The sequence below is a fragment of the Tachypleus tridentatus genome, chromosome 2 (genome assembly GCF_004210375.1).
Source record: "Tachypleus tridentatus isolate NWPU-2018 chromosome 2, ASM421037v1, whole genome shotgun sequence".
NCBI lineage: Eukaryota > Metazoa > Arthropoda > Merostomata > Xiphosura > Limulidae > Tachypleus > Tachypleus tridentatus.
Window position 1 is genome coordinate 93,921,962 of NC_134826.1, and position 12,612 is coordinate 93,934,573.

The 12,612-nt window shown below is 31.6% G+C and overlaps 1 protein-coding gene across 2 annotated transcripts in view; it reads left to right on the top strand.

The window, feature by feature from the left end:
• The first annotated feature begins 7,380 nt into the window (after window positions 1–7,380).
• Window positions 7,381–12,612, top strand: part of LOC143244581 (SEC14-like protein 3) — a 56,556-nt gene continuing 51,324 nt past the window's right edge. The window contains exons 1-2 of one of the 2 annotated variants that reach the window (XM_076489529.1): window positions 7,381–7,728; window positions 8,794–8,863. In XM_076489529.1, the coding sequence (XP_076345644.1) occupies window positions 7,675–7,728; window positions 8,794–8,863 (124 nt within the window). In that variant the 5' untranslated portion in view covers window positions 7,381–7,674. Of the gene's footprint in view, window positions 7,729–8,396; window positions 8,451–8,793; window positions 8,864–12,612 lie in introns of those variants that run through there. The other variant, XM_076489530.1, reaches the window with a different exon arrangement.

Sequence of the window (12,612 nt, forward strand, 5' to 3'; positions counted from 1 at the left end):
CTTTATCTCTTAAACCATTACAAAAACTAAACGACCAAACAACAACATGACAAACTATGGCAGAGCCCACAAAGCTACCTGATTTCGAACCACCCGTAAAAATAGGAACAAAAGAATTGTTCAAAAAATAATGTCTGATGGTGTGTCCTATCTGGATTATTTGTCTTCCCCAAATGACTTAAAGAAAGATCACATGTGATCTTTGTGAAAAATGTGTCCATTTTTTATAAAAATTCGATTTTTTGTTTCAATGCACAGAATTATGTTTACAAAAAACTTGATTTATTATATTGTTTCATCGTTATTCTTCCATTACTCTAGTCTGTCAAACAGTTGTAACTTGAAAACCGTTAGAAGTTTTAAGTCCAATCCATCTTAAAATTGAACAGCAATGGACTATAAATTTGTCTACAATACACTATGTGATTTAATAAATATGCCTTCTTTATTTTCAGAGAGATATATTCTGTAAACTAATTCAGTCTGCTATATAGTTATTAATGTCGAAAGGGAGTCGAACATGGTCCATTAATTAGCTTGCGTTACCGCTTAAGAACAAGAAAAATCGCGCTTTTCACTTTGGGAGTGCATGTAAGTTATAAAATATTCAAGTAGTCTTTTCTATTCATTAAACGATATAAGGTTGTTGCTGTAATACGTTCTCGGTATGGGATATCATAAGAAACACAATATTTTATAGAAAACAAAATGAGATTGTTATATATATTATAGTCACAGATCAGCTCAAGAGAGATCGCTTAGCAGCGGATTTTGTTAACGCTAACAGAGCGCTACAAAAGCAGTTGAGACTTCAAACGTAGGACATTTAGAATGTGAAATTCTATCGTTGAAGCCCAGAGATAATCAAGTAAAGCAGCAGAACATTATCAGTAAATATCCGAATAGTCACTTAAAATAGTTAGTTATGTTTTCATTGGTTTACTTTTCAACCTTTTTTTCAAACAAAATACAAATTTGCACAATAAATTCTAGACACTGTCAATTGCGATTTGTCTTCCCCTTTCCTGCACTATTCCCCAGATCCGAGGGATTTATCTGTTAGAGTACACCTCGTCCAGATTCAGATCTCTGTTAGTAATACTGCGGTGTTGCAAATGGAAGAAAGTAAACTCGAACTAGCACCTCAAGCCACTGTTATATGTAGACATAGGTAATAAAGTCTCTTTATTTGTACGTTATGCAGTCAGGTGCGAATGGCACGGAAGGTAATGCAAGAAATAAGTTAATTTTTTATTCACTGGTTTAAGTTCGTATTTAATAGTAAATCATATACACTAGTGGGTTCAATACAGGTTTAGTTTTATGTGTAGAAAACGTGTCCAAAGCTGGACGTGCTGGGTTGATTATCGGATTTCTTACCTACAGTTCTAGAATATTAAGGATCAATATTATGATTATGAAGTTTTCATTGGTCTTTATAAACTGTCATTTCATTGGTTGTTTAGTTTTACGGCTACATTTGTCGTAAAATAGGGATGTTAGTCACTACAGATTGTTTTGGAAATTCCAGAGAGTGGCCGTTTCTTCAGTTCTTTGTGTAGAAGTACATACAATATCGGATGATCCAAGATTCAGCATGACTTTCGATAATTAAAGCCTTTATAGTTATTTTGCTGTGTTGGTAAGCTTGTGAATTCCATTTCCATTTCGCTTTTTTACTTCTTCATCTACCAGCCACAGCAACTGTAACGATGAGATGAGTATTCAATACATTATCTTGGACGGAAATAATACAAGGTTAAGGGTTCGTGGTCTAAAACCTATTGCCGCGAAACCGCGCATTGCACTCTGGAGAAAGTGGGTGCTTGATATAAGTAATAGTCAAACAAATCTCTATACAATTACAGTAGCCTAAACGGTGGGTATAATTCTGTTCTAGGAACTTGTAATTATGGACCGCTAGCGTATTTCCGAAACAAACGTAGTTGTACTCTTGAAAATACGATATTACAAATCGGGTTTCAATACCTGTGGTAGGCACGAACCCATTGTGTATTTTCGTGCTTTACGATAGAACTTATTCTAAAACACTCACTACATGAGTAGCAAAATGAGTGTAGATCCTTCTAGAAATACTAGTTTAACACTAATTTATGTCTACTCATTGTTATTAGAAATTCTCGTTAATAGAAGATACTTAACTTTTCACTTATTTCTAAATATTAATCAACCTAATTTTCTATAACGTTTTGAATAGTATTACTCTCAAATGGTTATATTTGTTCTAAAACGTTATAGCTTTTAAAGGGCTTCGTATCTTCATATTTTATACCTCATTCTCTGTTTGTATGTTTGTGTGTGTATGTGATGTCAGAAGCCTCAGAAATTGCGTACGTTTAATTTATATTGTATTCAGTTCTGAAGATGAATATCTCTCCAATTCTCTTTAGTTCTTTTACTGCAACTCGTCCTAATCAATACAGCAGATTGAAAACTTATTTCTATACCTTTGTGGACTGAAACCACCATGGTTGTTTTGTATCTAAGTAAATTCAATACTTTTACATCACAGAATTAAAATATTGAAAATTAAAATATTAAATGAAATAAAATATTTAGTTCTGTATCATTTTTGTGAGTTATACATTACAAATGTCCACTCCTGTAATTACTACATGAGTTATTGAATAAAATATCTGTCAACCTCAAGATGACCTAAGAAGACCGAAACGTTGTTCTGTACTTTATTTTAATTGAAGTGTTAATAACCATACCAGGCGTCTTATGAATGCATTTTTAATTCAGGTGGTTTTCTTGTCACCACGAATGTTTTGTTCTGTAGCTATTATATGAATTAAGGGCTACAATTCCCACTCTTGTATGGATTAAAATGTCCTAACCTCTAACTATTAGTGATTTATACAATACAATGTTCACTCCTCTAACTATTATACGAACTGTGTATTACATTTTGTTGTTCTGTAGCCTTTTCTGAGTTATATAGTAAACATATCTGTCGTAAGGCTGTTATGAGTTATGTTTAACAATTTCCACTCTGATATCTTTTATATAACTTATGAACTCCTGTCGTGTAGCTATTGTATGAGTTATGCAATACCATGTCTTGTCCTTTGGTTATTATATAAGTTATAGATTAAAGTATCCCGTCCTGTAATTATCACATGACTTATGAATTACCATGTCCTTTTCTGTACTTATTAGATGATTTATGGATAACCATGTCTTGTCCTGTAGCTATTATATGAGTTACGGATTTATTTATATGATTCTGTAACTATGAGTTATGGATTACTATGCCCTATTAGTTATATGCTATGAGTTGTGAACTAAATTGCTATGGCTCGTAGCTATTACATAAATTTTAGATAACTATGTCCCATGTTGAAACTATTATTGTTACCAATATATGAGCTTTTAAGGAGATTTAGTCAACAAGATTTAAACATTACTATAGAAACTGCAAATTTATTTCTGAAGTGTGCTAATAAAAGTCAAGTAGATGTATACATTCCCGAATCTCCGATTCTAGCTTGTTAGAAATATATCAGTTTTGAACAGTTAAAACTTTATTTGAAATTAATGTCAGAGCTTATATTACGACACTAAGAAATAACTAGCAATACTATCAAAAAAAGGTACCAACATCCGAACACTATGTGAAGTATTGAATCCAAACCTGTAGCAAAATATATCCACATATACACTGAATTTTAAAGCTGTATATGACAGTTACTGTTACAATAGCCACTGCTGAAAGAACTTTATCAGTGATGAGAAGAATAAAAATCTTTGCTCCAGTACATTACAGTGAGCAATACAAAATGTAAGCCTAAGTTATTTATCTGGAGAAGCCACCAGCTTCAATATTCTATCATCTATTTTTTTTTCAAAATTTTATAAGAAGATCATGCTATCAGACCTCCCTAGACCTTATAAGCTGTCTTTGGCAGCACCAGAACTGCTTTCAGAAGCTCCTTATGCTTTCAGTCTCTCATTGTAAAATCTGCATGTCTAGTCAAGCACCCCATTTTGAAACTTCTTCCTACACCACTGGTTATGGACTGCTATATCCTCTCCTTTATCTGTTATACCAGTTGTTTATTACTATGTCCTGCCATGCAAATTATCAGACTTTTGTATTACATTGCCCACTCCAGTAGATTTTGAGTTATGAACTACGATGCCTTGTATCCATTATAACTGTTAAATGATTAATGTATTACAATGCCAATTCCTGTTGCTATTATATGAGTTATAGATTATCATAGCCTGCCCTTTAGCTTTTATATATGTTAAAGACTACAATGACCACTACTTTGGCTATTATGTGAAATATGAATTGGATTGCCCAATCCTGTAGCTATTATCATACACCCTCCCTAGTGGCACAGCGGCATGTCTGCGAACTTATAACGATATATATATATATATATATATATAGGGTTTCGCTACCCGAGGTGGACAGACCACAGATAGACCATGGTGTTACTTTGTGCCTAACTTCAAACAAACAAATAAACAAGCTATTACCACAAGCATAGTATTGCTTAATATGCACGGATGGGTCGGGAAAGAAATGGATATCGCATACTGTATCGAATCTTTCTAATTTTAAACACGGTAGTATTTAATAGCAGGAACCAACAAGGTTCCAAATAATTACACATCAATAAAACCTCTCTATTGAAAATATGACCGAAAAACCAAATTTTTGAAGTATTGATTAAGATATATTTTGCGGATATGTATTGATAATAGGCTAAATACAAAGTTTCCTAACATTTCTGGTATAACAATTCAAAAATTTCTAAAACAGCAATTTTTCATCTTTTATACCTATCTGAACACGTCAGCGGGGCTATCGCTTAAACGATTCGGACCATTGTTACAAGATTTCTCAAGCTTACTTGACTGGTTCGTTGGTATCTGCTTTTGATATTTCGATAAAAATCCATATATCTATATACAGATATAGGATAAATTATAAACATATTATGCAAGTACTTAGATATTTTTTTCAACCCAGTTAAATGAAACGGATGGTGCAACATACCAATGGGTAGATATGCGATAGTTTCTAAAGATATAACATGAAGAGTAAACAAACAAGAATATTAAGAATTATGAATTTTAAAATGAAATAGGGATCCTGCTAAAAGAAATGAAAAAGAACTAAAACTACAATCACAAACCTATAAAATTTATTCATTATTTTAGCAGCTTCACACACTTATATGTGGGTCAAAATAAGGATTACATTTTATAAATTTGTAATTGTGGTTTTAATTCTTGTAAAAGTTATAGTTTTCAGGGGTATGGCTATATTGAAAGTTTAAAAATAAATGCTGTATGAGTTAGACTATTGGTAAATGTACGCAAAGTGGTAAATGAGCACATTCTTTTACTATTATGAAACAGATTCTGTTTAAGAAGTTTCGTATGTAAGCAGTTTAAATACCTTCACTTATGTTTGATTATTTAAGAAAGCAACATGAAACCGCATATTTATATTATTATATCTTAAAAATATTTGTGCTGTAAAAGCTAAATTTCCTTTGAGTTTGTTTTTTGAATTTCGCGCAAAGCTACTCTTGGGCTACTCTTTTACCAACGAATAGTGGGATTGACCGTCAAATTATAACGCCTCCACGGCTGAAAGAGCGAGCATGTTTGGTGCGACCGGGATTCAAACTCACGACCCTCGGATTACGAGTCGAACGCCTTAACACGCTTAGCCATGCTGGGCCCTTTTCCTTTGAGAATCATACGTTTTATTCAGAAAAGTATGAACTTGGTCAAAAGTGTACCAAGAACATATACTTTACATCTGATTGTTTTTCTTGCTAACTAACTGTTCTTATTTCTCTTCTTTTTCTCCCTGTTAATAACACGAGACATATTTTTAATAACATTTTCGTCATAGTGTAGGATATTCCGAGGACCAATGAACACTGTCTAGAACAGATAATGCTTACAGTAACTTTATTTTAAAATAATTCCATATGCCATTTGAGAATTATGCAAAATGTACTGAACACCTGTGACAGCTTTTGAAACATCTTATACGTGTAAAAACTCTCCTGCATATAACTTGAGTCTCATTATCCTTAGGAAAAGTAGTTTCTAATATATAATAATTTAAAAATATTTTTACAATTACCAGCACGTTTAGTAAATTTTTCTGGTTCACTCAGTACATCTAGAAAAACTGACTTTTTAGAAGCAAAGAGAGAGTTTATAGGTTATTTTTATAATCGTCTAGGATAAGCAGTTTTTACTTATTACTTACGGTCATCATGGTCAACACGTAGTTTTTAATGTAAAACAAATCAATTATAGTTTTCCTTCAGATAATCGGGTGCGAATTAGAAATGCTGTCATAAGGTAGGATTGTTTAACAGTAATCATGTGTTTTAATTTATGCATGTTTTTAAGTAGTCACCTGAAAGTTTTTATTCCCTTGAAGAGCGTCTGAGAGTTTTGACAGTTACAAGCTCTTCAGTCGCTGTAATATTTCAAACTTCTTTACTTAAACGTCTTAAAGGTAATTTACTTTCCTTTACATCAAACCTTCAAAATGGAAGCCAGAACAAGTTCGGAAAATATGTCGCGAGCAAGTGATCAATATTACCAAAAGTCTTCCTTTCAACAAGCGGGCTGTATTTATTAAGAGACGATGTAATTGTGAACGTGTTAAATTGAACTACGAGCAATTCGACTAGCTGTCTTCTCAGTGCAGCTGATGAGATAAACCAAACGTCCATTGCAGAAAACGAGTGGAAAGCAGGCGTGCCTATTCTCGTGACATTTCATTATAGACAAAATAGTGAGTTCGGAAAATTATAGACCAACTGGAAAAACTTTCCTTCTACGACTAGTATTGATAAGGTAGTACAACAACAGGAGATACTTCATTACTATCACTGGGTGTTGAGAAGACGGTAGAACAGCAGGAAAAACCTCATTACCATCACTAACTGTTGAGAAGACGATAGAACAGCAGGAAAAATCTCATTACTATCACTAAGTGTTGTGAAGACAGTGGAACAGCAGGAGAAACTTCGTCAGTGTATTTTGTGTGTCTTCATTGCTAACATTGTGTTGATCCGGGCCATATGTTTTCATCCATAAAAGAGAAAAGTATATTCTTCAGAAAACTTTAGAATTTATTTGAGACAAAAATTGAAAACTGCATCTAGCTAGACTTAATATTGAAAACTAAACACTTCGCCTTGAAGAGAGAAAAGCAGCCGAAATCTGTATTGTGTGTTTATACCGTCGTCATCCACGTATGGCTCATTTTGAATGTATGTGGAATTTTTACGATTACATTATCATGTTTTGTCGCAAGGTGGCAGCACCAGCCTATCGAGACAGTGCGTTGCGCTGATGTAAAGATACATGATTACGCTCGAAATTCTGAAATGTGCGCATATGGAGAAGCTACATTGCAGAGGCTAGAGAGGTTAGAACGGCCAAGCGATAATTGGAATATTTCCTATGGGAATATATGTAGAGAGTTCACAAAAGAAATGTCTTGAAAGAATCAGCCGAGGAAAGCTTTTCATTTTACTTAAGTAAAATTGTTCGCTGAAACTAGATATCCCGAACCAAAAGAAATAACTTTTATGTAGAAATCAAGTTTTTCACTTAGATAATTCACTAAGTAATCGTAAATATCGTCAACGGGAGATGAGCGGTAGAGTTGGAGATCTCACCCCTGACCAGGCTGCGACATTAGACGCTGTAAGTATTGAGTTTTGTTCGGCTAATGAATGTAATGGACGCCGACTGAGTCCCTAGCGCAACTCAGTTGCCAACAGAAACAGTAAATGATTAACTTAAACCTTACATAAAAATTTCATTTTCTTAGATTGTTCTTGCAAACTCATAAAGAAAATAATATAGTGTTGAAGACGTTTCTTAAATTAATTCTATTGAGAAATTGAGTATTATATTTAAAAAATCAACATTTTTAGAAAGTGTGTGTTTTTCTAATAATAAAGCCACATCGGGTTATTTGTTATATCTACCGAGGGGAGTCTGAACCTGATTTTAGACTTACAGCTGTCCGAGCGAGGGACCATTTTTAGAGAAAAATATTTTAACTAATTTTTCAAAAAATATAATACACTCTACATGTTTAGACGTTTATCACTGCGCCATCATATGGAGTGTAATGTTTTGAAAATAATAATAATATTTATTTATACAATTACCAGATCAACAATTTACATATTAAAGACTTTCACGCCACCAACTGACAACATCTCTGTCATGTCAGTTGTTAGTTTTTAATATTGAACAAGTGCCAAGGAATTTTAAAGTGTTGAAACCCTTCTACAAATGTGCTGTAACTTTATTTTTGGTAACAATCATTTTACCTTCACCCCTTCCTCCTTCTTCTTCAGAGTTTAAAACGTTGGATTACGGGTTTCCACAATGAGAAGTTTAGATTTTAAATCCATGTATTATAATAATGATATAAAACGTTATATTATATAATATCGAAAAATAAAATTAACATCTGACTTAACTATATATTACTATAGATATTTTACTTCCAGTATTTCGTGTTTACAATCCACGCAAGCAAACGTGTTGTTTACTATTTTTATTAAATTCTATACATACTGCATCTAACTGTGTTTTAAAAGTCGATAGAAAACACCACAAAACTTGTCCTACTAATACTAAACCTTAACTTATAACTGTACTTATAAAGGGCTTAGTTCAATCGATTGATATTTTTACTTTGCCAAGCGTTCTTGGATTATAAAACTATGATTCTAATTTTCTCTTATTTGACAGTTTAGAACAGCTGTTGATGACATCCTGAGACCTGAACATGATGATTACTTTCTCCTTCGGTACCTTAGAGGTAAGTTATACAGATAGGTGATACAAAATTTGTTTTTGTTAAATTTCGCTCGAGGACTAGCTGCGTTAGATAATAATTTAGATACAAATCAGAAAAATATTTTTGAAAAAGTAAGGATGACGTAGTGATAGCAATACCAAAACACACTAAAACAAGATAAGGATGAATATACAAAGCCATACAAAAATCCCTACATAAATTGTTTAATCTTTCAAAGAAAACGTATGTATAACTAAGTGTTGGGTTAAGCCATTTGTATGAATTTAAATTCGAATAAAAGCATTTAATATGAATAATTTTATAAAGTCTTATAATAGCTAATTTCCATAAGTTTGTAACACTGAATCAGTGACTGCCTATGTAAGAATTTGTGTATGTTTTTAGTGTATTTATTTCTACCTTGTTTCTATTCTTTTTTTGGCATTGTTATCGCTGCATCATCCTTATTTTTTTAAATATTTTTGTATTAATTGCTCTCTCTCTTTTCCAATGCTGTTAATTAATGTACTATGGAAAATGTAGTGAACGGTGATCCTGTTTATTCCTTCGTATATTTCTCCAATAAGAATTATATTTGACTGAGAAAACATCTAATTAAAAGAATACTAATGTAATTCCACCGGCGTCTTACAAATTATTTATGCATTAAAATTTCTGTGGTTTTAGAAAATAAAAACAGAGATCAGAGATCTACAACATGTCACCAGAGTGGGCGTTGTTAGGGATGTGTTGCTAGACCAATATGACAAGCGGCCATGACGGACATTACGTCATAGTTACACAAAATTCCACCATGGAACACACTGCTAGGCAGTCAATATGAATTAATGGTTCAATGACGTAAAATCAGACAATATTTTGCTAGGCCGTCATGGTGGGTGGTCGTGTATAAACGTGTCTCAACAAGATATAATTAATACAATAATTCACCAGTTAATTAGATTTCCTGACCATTTGTATGTAATTCATCTTGAAGAAAAGGATGCCTAACACTGTTAGTTCTATACATTTCCTGTCCATTTATATGTAAATCATCCTGAAAAAGGATTCTTAACACCATTAGTTTTTACCTTTACTAACCAATTATATGTAAAATTTCTTTGAAACGTTTACTTAATGCAATGATTTAAAATGTAATTTTCACCAGTGTAACTTTATTATGTTTATGTAACTTGACAAACTTGGAAGATGGTATTCTACATATACATTGAGGTATTAATAAAAATTGTTTTTAAGTATTTTCAACATGTGATTATGTCATCAATGCCCTAATTAAAACTATTATTTCACGGTAAGACTATTATAAGAGAGTTACCAATGTCAAGTTTTATTATACGTTTGTCTGAAAAAAAGCAAATAATTTACAATTATTTGTCATGGATGAATTTTATCATACCTAGTGATTTCACAATTACTGAATGTATTAATATAAAGAATATAATTTCGTTTGTTAATAAACTTTGTAGTAAATCATTTTGCTGCATAATACATGTTTAATTACATCTCCTAACTATTTACGTGTAAAATGTCCAGGAAAAGACTTTTATTTAAACGTCATGGAACGATTTAAAATTTACTGTTTCACTAGTTTGACTTCGTGATATCCACGTAGCTTGACAAAATAATTCATTTAAACATATTACTTTTAATAAATCTCCTATTATCCATTCTTTGAATGAAGTCACAACGTAAGTTTTTGTTTTCATTGATATGTATTTATTTGTATAGCCTGTATTTTCTAAAGGCAAGCAACGTTATTAAGAATTGTATGTAGATTTCAACGTACGTTAAACTGTGTGCACTTGATAAAGATGTTTCTATACTTCCATAGGACAATATGTAGCACATGGACATTCTTTTAATTTCCCACTCTGGTTCCTTAACACCATGGAGATATTTTACTTGAATTCATTATGGCATATTCAGTCCATCTAATTTCAAAACTGCAAACCTTTTATACACGTATAATGAACGTTTCACTATCTTTAATTTTAACATTTAGTTAATAAACTCTGTAGTAAATAGTAATAAATTTGATTAATCTTTATTATAGAATAACATTGCCTAACATTTTTCATAAGTTTTAAGGACTGTACTCTTTTGAACACATATTGATAAAAATAAGTATAATATGTAGAATATTACATGTTTATTACATTTTGCATACTTATGTAGTCAAAATAAATTTCATAAGTTATAAGTGAATCGATCTTTCATCTTGAAAATTATTCTAAGCTGGTTAACAAAGTGTGAACTTCTGACCATTTGTCACGTTCATGATTGAGTAGATAGTACATAATAATTGTACGCAAACTGAGAATATATATATGTAGTGTTTTGTAACAGTATGTAAGGTAAAAGAACTATATTTACTTACTAGTAAATTCAGTGGCACAGGAAAACTCTTGTTAAAGTACGGTAAACATTATATTCATACAGAAATTTTATAATGATATGGAGTTTGAAGTGTTTATTTTCAAGATTAAGTGTAATGTGAATACAAAAATAGACAAAGATTATAATTATGGTCTAATTGGATATATTTAATGATCTGTAAAAGTGAACATTTAGAGTTTCATATCACATTTATATAGTAACTATTGTAATTGATATTTTACATGTATTATAATAATATATGATAAACAATGAATTGTATAATTTATGTTACCAAAAGTTTTAATCGCTTGGCTTATTATGTATTTTCTTTTGACTAGCTATCAAGTTATTGAAAAATAGACTTGATTTATCCAATCCTGTGGTTTTTCTATGTTTGTATATTTTTTTAAACAAGACAGACAGTGATCTTGAATATCAAACACTTCAGGTTGTGACCATTCTCTCTTCTTAAGTTCATTGAAGTGTGGACAATAATGATATCAGTATTTTTGTTGTAGGGTTGTGTACCCAATGTGCGTGTGTGTGTGTAACCACTTTGTAATTCTTGAAAACCAGATTGTATGTGTGTGAAGTAAAGTTAAACAGCTGACAATTCCTAGCTTAACATTATCAATATTTTAACTTAACCAAGGCGGTCAGTGTTCTTAAATCAATCAGTTTTGGTAAACTATATATTGGTGATGCTAATATCTCCAAGGTACTGTGGAAGAAAGCTTTATATTTGATCACATGCTGTTACAATAACTGTTCATATGCATGTTCTAGTTTGACATTAGATACCGTTTGTTAGTTTTATGAACTTACAATAAAAACATGTAAATATTTGTACGTGTGTTCCGTCATAATGGCCAATCTGAAAGTTGTGGTATTTTACATATTAGTAATGATTTAATTATAATTGATGTTAAGCATTCTTTTTATGATGATTTAATTATAAATATTTTAATTAATTAGTGCTAATCTTCTTTTTAGGGACATTATATTTAATCAACTATCGAATTAATGATTAATTCTATTATTGTTGAGACGTGTATTGTATGAGTCATTATCTCCTTGAAGCATATTCTGCACATTCTGGTAGGATAATTTAAGTATTAATTAATTAACTAATGAATTAGCTTTCACTGTCCATTTTAGGAATAACTAATTAATTAGTGTTAAACATCCTTTGTAGGGACGATTTAATTAATTAATGACTAATTATTGACATGATGAGATACATATTGTATAATTCATTGCCGCTTGTCATGATGATTTAAAAGTACGTTCTCTACTTTGTGGTACTATTATTTAAGCATCCATTATGACCGCCTGTAGGATATCAAACAATAATTTCAGCCCTCCATAAATTA